General features: G+C 40.8%; 1 protein-coding gene across 1 annotated transcript in view; it reads right to left on the reverse strand.

Annotated features, from left to right (window-relative positions):
- Nucleotides 1-14539, reverse strand: part of Impg2 (interphotoreceptor matrix proteoglycan 2) — a 57799-nt gene that overhangs the window by 13568 nt on the left and 29692 nt on the right. The window contains exons 10-12 of the mRNA XM_035444531.1: nucleotides 13898-13918; nucleotides 4626-4870; nucleotides 2537-2622 (exon numbers count right to left, since the gene is read on the reverse strand). Coding sequence (XP_035300422.1) covers nucleotides 2537-2622; nucleotides 4626-4870; nucleotides 13898-13918 — 352 coding nt within the window. The remainder of the gene's footprint in view (nucleotides 1-2536; nucleotides 2623-4625; nucleotides 4871-13897; nucleotides 13919-14539) is intronic.

The raw sequence follows: 14539 nt of genomic DNA on the forward strand, positions 1-14539 counted from the left end.
TTTGGGACTGGGAGTATGTGAAATAGGGAGGCTAGAAGTTGATGCTGGGTATATTCCTCTATCACTTTCTACCGTAGTTCTAGAGCAGGGTTTCTCATTGAACCCGGAGCACTCACCAATTGTCTAGACCAGCCAGCTCTGGGGGCCGTGCTGCACCCCTGTTCCAGCACTGGTATTGCAGATGAGCACTGCCACACCCAGTTTTATGTGGACGCTAGTAATATGACCAAAGTTTTTCATGTTTGAGTGGCAGGCGCTTTATAGACTGACCTTTATGGTCATCTCCAGACCTTTACATCATGTTTTTAAAATACCATCACAGCTCGCCCGTGGTTAGAGAAGCTCTGGGATGGTGTGATTAGAAGCGGGGCTGAGGGTAACCTCACCTCTACACTCTGGATGGACTTGAGGAGAGCAGCTATTGTGATGGGGCAAGATAGGGCAGGGGTTCCTCCATCTTGTATTCTCCCTGAAGCCATTTCCAGGTTTCACTAGAATCTGATCTCCTTGATGGAGAATCCCATGGAAAACTACCCAACTCTATCCTAAGAATCAATGGTCAGGATATCCTAGCTAACTTGTGTTAGCCTTTGTTAAAACTGCTTGTTTGTACAGAACCTCCCTCCCGCTGGGCTAACCCCTTAACTTAGATTCTACTAAAACTGCTTGCTTCCAACTGCTTACTCTGTAATGCCCCCCTGCAGCTGCCGAGCGAGATGCCTGTGCCGGGTCTCTGCCTTTAAAAACTGGATGTTCTGAACACTCAGGGCCACACCTAGGTCCCCAAACACTTGGGTATGGTCCCAGCTGGCTGGAATAAAGATTTTTAATTGGCTCTACCCTGTGTCTGAGTGGTCATCTCTGGTGACCGCCCGTAACACTATGTCATCTTATTTGTTTAGAAATCTGTCTACTACCGGTCTGTGAACTTCCCGAGGAGGGAACCACACCTTATTCAGCTTAGTTTCCCTGGTACCTGGCACATACAAAGCACAAAATAAGTGTATTTGAATGGATAAGTAAGTAAACACCTAATTAATGTGCCACCTGATGTCTCTATCCCCAATGCATTCTTTCTTTAATACAGCACTCAGAGAAAAGGGTATTTCCAATGGCTCCACACTCAAAATTAAGCTGCTAAGTAAAGCAGATGGCTATATAGATGACTGGTCAAGTAAATCTGCTTTCTAAATTTTTAGAGTTGTCCTGAAAACATATACATACACGTTACATTATATAGACTGAACAAGTTGTATCTGTGTATTTAGAAGCGCGTGTGTGTGTGTGTGTGTGTGTGTGTGTGTGTGTGTGTGTGTGTGTGTGTGTCGTGTGCATGCAACAACAATTAAAGAAAAAGAGTCCGTGAATTTGAAAGACAGCAAAGTTATTGCATGGGAGGGTTTTAAGGGAGGAGTGGAAAGGGGAAATGATATAAATTTAATTTCAATTTTTTTCATATTTTCCACTAGAGTTCTAATATCAAGAAACAACTATTTCAAACAGCTGGTATTAAACAAAAAAAAGACATTTTAAGAAAGCAAGAATGTGATCTGTGAATGCTGGATGTGAAGAGTCCTCCCTACGCCACCCCCACTCTGCCGCATACCCCTGTGCTAACAAGAGATCACTGAACCATCCCCACACAAGGGGTCATTGGTAGTGTCAACCCTGCTGCTTTAACCACACTTGAGGAAGTATTTTCTTTTCTCTCCAGTATCTCCCTATAAGTGAAATGGAAAATAAAGATGTAGTTGGGGAAGAGGCTGGCAAGAACAAAAGGGAAGATTCGTTCCATTCTGCTTATGCGCAGATGGAAATGCTTCTTTCCAGTTTAAAAGAAGGACTGTGAGCAGGTGCGAAAGCTCTTGGGGTAAAGATGCTTGTTGCACAAGCCTGCAGCCTGAGTCCAAGGGCCTGGCTCCACCAAAACATAGAAGGAGAAAAACAGCCTCCCAGAGTTGTCTGCTGAGCTCCACACCTTGTGTGCATCCCTCACACATATATGAGTACACATACAGAAAATAATGATAAACAATGAAATTCGTTTAAATGAAGGACTAATTTTAGGATGCCTCTTATCTTTCAGCTAGTCAGTATCTTCACTTTTCCCCGTTCATACACTATTCTACTGCCAACTTCCCACAATATATAATCTTTGAAATAAAGAATGTCTACTGTGGTTATGAACATCAATGTGTTGCCTTGACTATTTAAAAAAAAAAATACTATTTCTAGGCAACTTAAAAACAACGTGGTGGGCATTTACAGCTTAACTAACCTCAAACAAGTATGAGTAACAAATGCTGTTTTCCCTTTGTGGTGATTGGCAATTAAAAGTTCATTTAACCACTGGGGAAGGCTTAAGTTTTCTGAACCAACACTTGGTTCCCCCTGAGCTGACCACTGTGAGTGACAATCTGGGAACATGCAAAAGATGCTTGAAATGGGAGGTAAATCTCAGTGCCAAGGTAAACGGCAGAGGTTGCAAAGGAAAGAAGTTTCAGGGCTAGGTCTGGGGTAAGGCACGATGGCTTACCAGAGTGGAGGGTGTTGTCACTTGAGGACTTGAACTTTGGGCATTCCAAACTATGTCTTCTGTTTGGGGGAGCAAAACTCCTTTCACTGAGGAAAGACGATGTAAAACATCATTTTTGAAACACTGTTGTATTTGAGATCTGCATATACCAGCGCACACACACACACACACACACACACACACACACACACACACACACACACCACACATACACCCCTACCTACAGGAAGAAGCTGTTTGAAAGGTGTTACAGCAAATTAACGCAGTGTAAGAAAGCTGTTGTGCTCACAAAACTCGATCCTTCCAACCCTGAGCTGGAACCTGATTGAATTAGTGAATAAACAAAATGCAAACCAAACTTAGAAATCTGTAACACAAGAGCCAATCATGAAGCTGAGTATCCACGAGACCATGCTTAAACAAGGCAAAAGCTAAGTTTTAAACAACTGATCCCTCTCTGTACCTTGGTCCTGTCTCTTATAAGCCACTTCCAATTTTCTATCCCTAAACATTCTGGAGTGTTGCAGAACATGTCCTGGGTCTCAGGGATGCATAATTCATAAATCATTCTTAGAGTGTTACATTTATTGTATCCTACCCTCTTCCTCCAAAATGAATCTTTAGGGCCAGCAAGATAGCTTAGTGGAAAGGGTACCTGCTACCAAGCCAGACAACCCTAGTTTAACCCCGGATCCAAATGGTATAAGGAAAGAACAGACTCCCACATATTGTCCTCTGAACCCCACATATACACAGTGGCATGCACACAGCCAAATAAATAATAAATAAATGTGGTGCTATAATATTTATGATTTAATAAATTCACTGGAGATGAAAATGCAAAGCTAGCCACAGCCATTGAGTCAGGCAGTAGTGGTACACACCTTTAATCCCAGAACTCAGGAGACAGAGGCAGACAGATCTCTGATAGCTCAAGGCCACACTGAGCTACATGAAACTGATCCAGTTTAAAAGAGAAACAGCTCACACAAAGGTGATCTCAGCACTTGGGATCACACGCCTTTAATCCCAGCACTAGGGAGGTGGAGACAGGAGTGATATGGCTGGGCAGAGAGAGGAATATAAAACAGGAGGAGACAGGAACTCAGGGGATTGCCATTTGAGGCTTGGTGAAGAGCAGTGCAGTCTGCATATTGCCTCTAGGGATTCGTGGAGGCAGGATCATCCATTTTGGTCTGAGGCAGTGGCTGGTTGCTTTGTTTTTCTGATCTTCAGCTTGAGCCCCAATATCTGTCACTGAGTCATTTATTATTCATGTCTCAAATAAACAATTTTAAGCCATTGTTGTAAATATGTTCCTCATTTCCCACTTTAGCAACTTATATTTTTCCTGTTTTCTCACTTTAGTAAAATACATTAGGCTGGAAGTTTCCAGAGGATAAAGTGAAGGCATCATGGCAAAGCAAACAGAAAACAAGCAATAACGGGAAATAAGTTAGAACTCTTTGTCTCTGATGAACGATGCTGTGGTAGTACAGAAAGCAAGCTTTGCACCAGGATGACTGGAAGACCATTCTAGCTTCCAAACCCCCAGTGGTCTCCTTCTCCTTTATGGTCCCAGCTCCCTCTGCTCATTATGACCCATGATGGGATCTCCACAACTATCAAAGGTCAAACTTAGTGCTGAGGTTTCTGGGCTCAGCATCTGACTCTTTCAGCAAGCTTCCATTGGCTTTCCTCCTCTTCCTCTGCTGACTTGTAAGCCTTAATCAACTGACCTTTCCCTCAGCTCACACTTGCAGCACCAAGGCCTGTTTCAATTCATATTTTGGGGCTCTACATTCCTTTTTCTTACACTTTATTCCCATCCCTTGAAACTGTTTCTAACTGCCATGCTGTTCTCCACTTTTCCTTCTCTGTGACCTTCTGTGGAGACACTTTCCAGGATGTCCATGATTAGCCTATTCCAAAAGACTGTAGGGTTGAGCTCTGTTTATCAAGATGGGTCTTGCCTTGTATAGTCTAAGAAAGTGTAGAACCATATACATTTAGAGACGTTATTGTCGAAATAATACATCAAAAAGAAAGGAAAACTCCATAAGGATGTCATGAGTGGTACTCGACTCACCATTGATAAGCTGGAGAGACTTGGGGTCTGGATTCAAAGAGGAATTTCCCATCAAAAAGTTCTGGCGCAGTGTCTCGGCGATATCATCTCTGAAGTTACTGATTGTATAAACAGCAGTGGGTTTGTCATCCAGCTCTACAAGGCCATGGTTTTCCACCTTATTGGAGTGAAGGCTTATGAGGTCCCAGGTAGTATTGCTGATGGCCTCACCATTGAAGGTGACTGCATAGTGAACGTCTATCCCACTACAGATGACAGGAGAACAGATTAGGTCCAGCTAAGAAAGCACAAGAAAGGAGCTTTGGGTCGGTCTATAGACAGCATTAGGCCAAGAGGAGAAGTCTAGAAAAGCATGGATTCTATCAAAACCTCCTGGCACTTCCTCCCGCTCGCCATGGCTATAACAACAGAACAAGAATTCTAAGGAAGCCACAGAGGTAACCCTTCCACAGTATTGGAGGCTCTTCCTGTCCTATCTTTTGAACTGTTTTCCTTTCTTTCAGAGACAACTCGTTTCTTCTCACTAATTCCTTTCTTCCTTCTTTCCCTATGTGAACAACAGTTCCTGGAGAGAAGATGTAACTACAGAGGCTGGTAAACTAATTAGAACTTCAGTGATGTGGAGAGGCTGGGATGCTGCAAGTCCAGAGCCTAATTAAGAGCTATTTATTGTCCATCTGCGTGTGTGACCTAATAACTGTGTTATTATTAGATAAATCCTCTGGAATGTACAAACAGACCCCTAACTCCTACCAACCCCAAAACTAAGATAACATTGAGGGCCTTTAACAGAGATTTCCCCACTTTATCATAACTCTGATATTTCCTCCACTGTATATTAAAAATATGCTGACTTATGACTTTCTTTGTTCCAATATCATGAAAACTTCTTGAAACTACTGTCATGTTGGAACATGGAATTTGATGGGGAAAAAAAAAAAACCTATGTCCCTAGCACTTTATATGTTGCTCCAGAATGACATATCTCTTCTCCTCTTTGAGAGATGTTTCTTGCATCAAGGCTTGTTATGATTTGTACTTCCTGTCTTTAAAAAAAGATGTACTGGTCTGCTGAGATGGCTTAGCCAAGCGTGATGACCTGAGTTCAATCCCTGAACCCACATGGTGTGAAGGACAGAACCAGCTCACACAAATTGACCCTGACCTCTATACACATAGTACACACACACCCCTCCCAACTCCTCCCCAAAAGAATATTAATTTTTTCTCATATATCCTTATTATTGCTACCAGAAAAGTTAGGTACCAAACTACAACAATTTATTGAAGAGGAAAAAATTTCAAACTTTTAGGTAAAAAGTTAAACATGAAGATAAAGCAACTTATTTTTCTAATATAGATAGATGACTGACAGATAGATAGACAGACAGACAGACAGATATAGATAGACAGACAGACAGCAGGCTAGAATATTTTCTAGAATGACAGCTACATGAATCTTTTAAGAGACCTACTTCTGAGTGACAGGCCAGAGAATTTACAGTTCAATACATTTAAGGCAAAACTACACAGGCTGCTATGACATGATTTTTCTTTTGACTTGTTTACAACACTCTGACATTTACTAGTTCTATATTTAACTTAGAAATCCTTATGGGTTTTTTCCTCTTTTTTTTCCCTTTCATCTTTTTTCTTTTGATGATTCCTTCAATAATGAATTAAATGAAACAATAAAAAGTGCTAACAAATAACTATGTACATAGTAAGCTTTTTCACTAACCCTTCATACAAGCAAATAAAAAGAAGGAATAAAGGAAGGAGAACAAATAAGCAATAGCTATTGGTGTGTTATTTTACATTTTCTTAGCCATTTGAAGAAATTATATAAGAAGATAACATTGGAAAGCAAATGTGGATGTGTCTCCTAGGCAGTCACACACCCATTCACTCACTCGGGGATCTCTAACAACTAAACACTAATCGTTTTTAAGTGTTCTCAACATGCTAGGGACTCACTGTGCCTTTATCTCATTTAGTTTTCACAATAAGATTATCAAAAAATTCATCATTTTCAGAATATTGTTAAGGAAACAATATTAAAGTTTTAAAGAAGTTAAAAGGCTTCTTAAAATCTTGCAGTGAAGATGTGATGGAGTCAGGCTTCCACTTTAGCACCTGCATTCTGGACTAAGCGTGGTCATCTCATCACCCTGGCCCCCAGCTTGCCTCTTCACATCTGGTATACAAGATACCTCCGAGGACAAGAACTACCTTCCAAAAACACAACGCTCAAGCCAGATGTGTAATGGAAGATGTCTATTTCAGACATTCCATGGCAGCAAATGACTCCCAATTCAAACATAAAAACAGGCAGCATCTTCCAATGAAATTACTTAAATATTTGTGTGTACATATGTAGATATGTGTATGAGTATCTCAATTTGTGTGAGTATACACATGTATAACAGGGTGTGTGCCTACTCAATTACATTTGTCATGTGCTTATTGTGACTATCTATCTATCTATCTATCTATCTATCTATCTATCTATCTCTTGTTTCTAGCCCAATACTCAGTTTGGTAATTCATACTGAGAGTTACCCAGTGTCTATTATATGACCAGAAATCTAGACTTGTCTGAATATAAGAAGGAAAAAACATATTCAAACTATTTACACATATAAAGGAAAATAGCAGAAAGAAGATAGCATTATGGATCCTAGGTGGAAGGAGCTGGCCAGTAATTTATGCTCAGTGGAAAGTTTCTGACGAGCATGAAACAAAGTTCCCTGAATGAACGTCACCTTTACTGAACCTTCAGGAAGGCCGATTAGCTGTTTAGGACTTTAATGATGGGCAAGTCTGCAATGCTGCAGGACAAGAGGTAACTTATCTTGGGCCATCTTTAATCCTATTAATAGACATGTATCATTCTCCTTCCGTGTGTGACCTAACACACATGACTATGAGGTAAATCCTTTGGATTGTGCAAACAGACCCCTGGCTTCCACCACCCAAAGCTAAGATTGTCATCAGACACCATCTCAGGCCTGCAGCTGACACTCCCTGCTTTTCTGTGCCCACCTATCTGTTTCTGTCACTGTGTTGGAAACAGCTTTTGTTCCTGTTTATTCTGTTACTACAAAACTCCATGAAACCTTTACCACATCAGAACATGGAATTTGGGTAACATGAATCTGTATTCCTAGGACACAGCCACTTACATTTGACTCCAAAATTATTCTCTTACCCTCTTAGTGGTGAGGGCTGTACTTTTGCACAGCCACCAGTGTACTGGGGCTTCTTTAAAGGTATCCCCGTAGATTAAAGACAACTATGACAAACTGCCCTGCTTTGATGGTGGTAGTCATTCAGACCACCCAACTTCCTCTGAGTTTGCCTTGAAAAAAAAAAAAAAAAGAATTTGATTGTGACTCCTCTATGGGGAAAGAATACATGAGCCATCCAATGCAAAATCACACAGTTGGTGGGTGCATTTCCCTTTTTTAAAAGATCAATGGGAAAGCATTGTCTTTTGTGGTTGAGGAAGCATGCAATGCTCTTACAAAGGCTTTCCTTCCTGTAAGTACTGTCTAGTTTGGACCTGTCCTGAAGGACACAGTGCAGATGAAACGCTATAGGGGATTCCTGCAAACAACCAGACATCTCCAACCTTCCCCCTCCCCCCCATTAACATAGGAAAGCAGTAGTTGATTATGAGAAAAAGAAATTCTGGATTCTTTTAATATTGTTTTCCTCCCAGATCTGACAAGCTTCCTGTTCTAAAGGTGAAAGACCCCTGCCCCTTAGCCCTTTCTTTCTCAAGTTTGTCTCCTCCTCCTCCTGTCGGCGGCTTCCCCGATCCCCACCCACGGCGGCCTCCACTTCCCCCGCCACCCGCCGCACACCCGGCCCAAGAACGAGCACCAAATAAGCCGGCCTGGAGCCCTGCCCCTGAGCCCCCGCCCGATGAGAAACACTCCGTCCCAAGGTCTCCGCCCCCAAGGTCAGCCATCTGGACGCGGAGGGGGGGGGAATTGAGTCTGTTGTACCAGACACCAGACCTTGAGAATATGCTGATCTGGAATGGCTCTGTGTCTCATTTGAACCATCCAATAGAAATGATTCTGTATTTCGCCTCATTTGAAAGACTCTGTGTTTCACCTCATTTGAATAACTCTATACTTTGCCTCATTTGAATAACCCTGTATAGCGCCTCATTTACATTGACCAATGGGAATAGCTCTGTACAATGCCTCATTAGAATTATCCAATAGAATCCCTGCTTCTAGCTTGCGCCTTTTTCCCTATATAAGGACCGCTTTCCCTTGGCTCGGCGCGCTTGGCCTCACAGAAGCTAAGTCTCCCGGGTACCCATATCTCCAATAAAGCCTCTTGCAGTTTGCATCCAAGTCCGTGGTCTCGCTGATTCCTGGGTGCGGGTCTCCTTCTACAAAAGTACCTCTTCGGGGGTCTTTCAAAGGGTGACTTAGAACTCTTAAAAGTGATAACTGACACTTCTGTAAACAGACCCTCAGCCACATTCCAAACAAACAAACAAACAAAAAAAGACATAAAGGCAGAAAGGGAGCTAGTTGAAGACAGAAAGGGGACTATTGGGACTATAGAGAGGGTAAGCGGGTGATTGAAAGTCATTCTGACGTGTGACCATATCATGTCCTCAATACCTCAAGCAATTAAAGCCTTTTAATTTTTTAGACTCAGATGTTCCTCTATGAGTAATTTTCAACTTTTCTCTTTAAAGAAAGAAATTGTGGCTGGTGAAACCCACAGAAACAGCTGACCTGAACATCGGGAAACTCTTGCTCCCCAAATGGATAGCTGGAATACCAGCATGGGACTGATCCAGACCCCAGGAACATGGGTTTCAGTGAGGAAACCTCGGAAATCTATGGGACCTCCTGTAGTAGTTCAGTCCTTATCCCTAGCATAGGTATGGACTTTGGGAGCACATTCCATATAGAGGGATACTCCCTGAGCCAAGACACACAGGGGTGGGCCTAGGCCCTATCCCAAAGAATATGATAGACTCTGATGACACCCTGTGGAAGGCCTCACCATCCAGTGGGAGGAGAAAGGATATGTGATAGGTAGGGTTTTAGTTGGGGGGGGTAGGGGAGGACGGGAGGGAGAGGGGAACTGGGATTGTCATGTAAAACAATCCTGTTTCTAATTCAAATAAAAAAAAGTTGAAAAGAAATTGTGTGATGATTTCAAGGCATAAAACAGTAAGAAGACACCTTCCAGTCAACCTTCCTATGTCACATTCCCCATCGTTCTTTGGGAACCTCTGGTCTTTTTGACACACAGGTGCCACATACTGATTATGTCGGATCTCTGCATGCCACTCCCTTGTCTTCGGTATGCTTATTTCCTCCCAGTCCACACATCTCCTCATTCTCATGAACGCACATCCACTTGCCTCCTTTACCTGCCTATTTCTTCAATGCTTCAGCTTAAAGGTCACCTCCTCAGGGAGTTTCTTTTTCATACTGACAACATGGGTCATGTTCTATCTCTCCCACCATCTGGACTGACACAATTATTATTCCAAACATTGGATTAATGCATTACAAGCATCCAGAACAATGCCTAGCTCATAGTACCTCAATAAATGCTTCCAAAAGTAATGACAAAATAATTGATGCTGTCACTAATATAAACAGATAAGATAATTTGAATCTTTGCCATTTAAATGGCACTTCATCTCTTAAGCTGAAGTATTTTCTGTCCCTAAATATAAAAGGAACAAGTTTTATCCTGCAGAGTGTTTCTATTTTCTTCATACATTTGTGTCTTAGGACTCATTTAGAGACACTGTTTCTGGGTTCCATAACTCAGTGAGGATGCCATACTCTTTGCAAAGCCGGTGGGATGGATTACATCTGCATATCCAGAAAGTTGGGCTCCTCCTCAAGGTATCTGTACAACTTATTAAACTTTCTTGTAGTATTATCATTAAGACAACAAACAATAGTAACAATTAAGAAAAGGAAGAGGGAGGGAGAAAAAAGAGGTAGGGCACGGGAGAAGAGGAGGAAGATGGGGCTGAGCCTAACAGAACCCAAATGGCTTCCTCATTATGTGGAAACTTGGGCAAGGATAGTCAACCACTTATTTACTGGAAACCTAACATGTGCCTTACATGGCTTTTAAACATGAAGGAGAGAAGACCATGAGAAATGTTCTTGGATGAGATATCTATGCAAATCAGGAAGTCTGTGTTAGATTACCAACCTCGTCCTCTACTGACAACAAATCATTTTACCTCCCAGTGATTGCATTGCTCATCTAAAGATAATATGTCTACTATAACATACCTTGTCTAGTAAAGATAAATTCATTAAGAAAGATAAAATGACTTGGAAAGATACTGTAATTTATTATCATGTTTTTTGTCTTGGAACCAGAACTCAAAGAAATACTTGCAATACCAAGAAACCATGTATTCTTAAAGCCAAGAACTTCACTGTGACCCAAGAAGGCTGTATTCTGGCAAGCCATAAAGTGCAAAGACTTCTCAGGAGGAGGGAAATTTTTATAAATTTCAAGAGGCCAAGGAGGATAGACAGAACATTTCTGATTGAAGAAAGCTGTGCTGGCCCCACACTCAGTAACCTGGGGTAGCCAACCACTGTGGCACCAGATTCGTTTCAGTGTTAATCACCCTGGAATCCATCACTTAGGCACCAGTCATAGGGAGGAAAGGTTCCCCCATATTCTCTCACCCTAAATACCCCAATCCACTATTTGGGTGTACATATTTTTAAAAAGGAAAGTAGTGTTGCTCCATATCATCACTCAAGCTAAATAAGAGTAGAGTATTTCAGGGGAACTCCGACAATGCCTCTCTAGTAATGTTTCTTCTAGAAAGAAAGTGCATCTTTACAAAACTTGAAGCTGAAGTTAGGACATGTGTTTGCCAGACTGACATACTATCTATTCCTTTCAAATAGGTTCTACTGCATATATGTAATAAGTGGGGATTGTACACAGCGAAACACAAATCAAAAATCTCACATGCATCTAAATGCTGGTGCAAAAGAAGGACAGAGTGCATATTCTTTATTCTGTTCTACACAGTAGCTCATGCACAACTCGAAAAATCAGTACATCAGATTTACAAAGAAACTCAATTAACTGCTACCACCTGATAACACGACACAATTTTGGAAACATTCTATAATAATGTAGTGACTTCATTTAATTGTTTTCTGTGTTCGATACAGGACTGTGAGCAGTCAGCAAATGGCTACTACCCTGCCAATACTAGGGGTCACCTCAGGATTTAGGGCTTTTTCCAGTCCAATCACCATAAGAAGAAGTTAACTGTACAGGTAATATCTTGAGTGGGTACAGCACTCTAGCAATAATACATAATGCAGAGTAGGTTACAATCACTAAAAGTACAGAGACCCAAATTCTGATTGGTCAAGATATCTGATATCTCCTAGTCATGTAACTTCCAACCAGACAATCTGTTTCTCTAAAGAAAAATGTCCTCACTAGCCAAAGGGAAACAAATATGAATCCTTATTTTACTATCCCACAAGGGTACAAAGATGATAAAGTTTTTAAAACATGGGGTGGGGATCTCCTCTCTACACATTCCAAAAAGACAAAACCCCAAAATTATTCCTTTCTCTATGCATGGGGTTTGCCCAATAACAAGGCATTATTTCATAAATATTTGTCAAAATAATGTAAATAAGATCAGAAAGCCCTTTTCAAACCAAGACATTCTTGTCAACGTTAGGTGTTTATTGGGGGTTGGTTGCAGTGACCACCCTCAAGCCATGCATGCCAAATTCCACAACATCTAAGCCCCTTAAATGCAATAGAGTAGACACTACATTTAAAGCAGTAGCCCTTAAACTCTTAATGCTGTGACCCTTTAATACAGCTCCTCATGTCATGGTGACCCCCAACCATAAAATTATCTCATTGCTGCTTCACAACTGTAATTTTGCAACTGCTATGAATCATAATGTAAATATCTGATATGTGACCTCTGTGGGTCAGGTTGAAAACCAATGTTTTAAATCCTCTCTAGAATGCTTCTTAGTGTAAATGTTATATATAAACACTTTTTACTATCTGGGGCATAATGACAACCCAAAATGTCTATATACATTCACTACAGACAAATGAGTCTTTATTGTCTTTGGTTTATGTTTTATAATGTTGTCATGAGCAGTTGGTTGAATCCACAGATATGGAAGCTAAAGATGCTAAGCTGACTGTACAATGAAGGAATAGTTCTGTAACCATTAAACACTTCTATAGTTAGCCTATGGATTTGCTTCACAGACTCCATTTGTATTTACCAGGCTTCTAAGAGAATTAAATTAAGAATCTATGGACAAAACTTTCAAAATAGGGGGGTATTGATTGTGTATTTGCATTTTGCTTCCTAAAAAATTCAAGAACAGTTGTTTTTACAAATGAGCTATTATAAAGTTCAATGATACCACCTTCATCAAATGTACTTTAAAGTGCATCTGATCAGATATTAAATTCCACAAAGGGCTTGAAAATGTATTTACTAATGAGTTCTATGCCTATGTTAAATTAATGCAGTGTTTAAAATACCAGTTAGTCAGCTATCGACTATAGCCTATGAGTGAACTTCAGCCTAATGTCTATGGAACTCCTATTTCAGTGTTCATAAAATGGTTTTTGTTGAGCTGGAGCAATGGTTTTGTGGTTAAGAACATTGGCTGCTTTTCCACAGGACCCAGGTTCAGTTCCTAGCACCCACATAGCAGCTTATAGCTGTGTGTAACTTCAGTTTCAGGAGATCTGACACCTTCACACAGATATACATGCAGGAAAAACACCAATCACTACTCAGAAAATAAAAATTAATTAATTTTTAATTTTTTTGTCTTGGCAAGTTTGTTTTGTTTGAACAGAAAATTTCATTATGCAACCCAGGATGGCTTTGAACTTGTCATCATTCTGCCACGGGTCTAAGAACTAAGATTACAGGTGTGTACCACCACTCCTAGTGAATAAATAAAGCTTTGCTGGGGAACAGATATCCTCTTTAGTTTACAATGAATTCCCTGTGTCTAATTTCACCCATTGGCTTGGGAAGTTGCAACAGGGACTCTACAGCCTTCAAAGGTTAAAGTATCTATCATGGCTCTTTCTAGCTTGCCAACTTTTGATCTATAAGGGGTGGCACAATGAGACTAGGAGACTGGAGAAATGAGTGGTACTCTTCTGTACCCTAGCACTGGATACTAACAATGAACAACACAGAAAGTACCGAAAGGGACTTTTACCTGCCATTTTCCTTAGGGGACCTGAAAAATAACAAAAGTATCAGTTAGAGTTCAATTATCTTTATAATTGTCACATCATTCGTCACAGTACACATTGTCCGTCTTCTGATTTTATTTGAAATATCTTCTTTTTTTTTTTTTTTTTGGTTTTTCAAGACAGGGTTTCTCTGTGGCTTTGGAGGCTGTCCTGGGACTAGCTCTCATAGACCAGGCTGGTCTCGAACTCAGAGAGATCCACCTGCCTCTGCCTCCTGAGTGCTGGGATTAAAGACGTGCACCACCAACACCCAGCTTTGAAATATCTTCTTAAGGGAAATACTTACACTAAATCAGATCTACAAGGTACTAGATGTTGAGAGAAAAAGAGAGAGAGAGACAGAGAGAGAGACAGAGACAGAGAGACAGAGAGACAGAGAAACAGAGAGAGAGTTTGTTTGAGGTCAGCCTGTTGGTCTATATATCAAGCTCCAAGACAACCAAGCCTACACAGAAAGACCATGTCTCAAAAAAAAAAAAAAGGAAATGAAGGTGAAGAAAGAAAGAAGTCATCTTAAAACCAAGGATTTTTACAGTTTTCAGATTTATCCTAAAAATACTTCTTAAATGTGTGATTTATCTCTTTGTAAATCAACTTTTTGTCAG

This window comes from Cricetulus griseus, chromosome 4, assembly GCF_003668045.3.
Source record: "Cricetulus griseus strain 17A/GY chromosome 4, alternate assembly CriGri-PICRH-1.0, whole genome shotgun sequence".
NCBI lineage: Eukaryota > Metazoa > Chordata > Mammalia > Rodentia > Cricetidae > Cricetulus > Cricetulus griseus.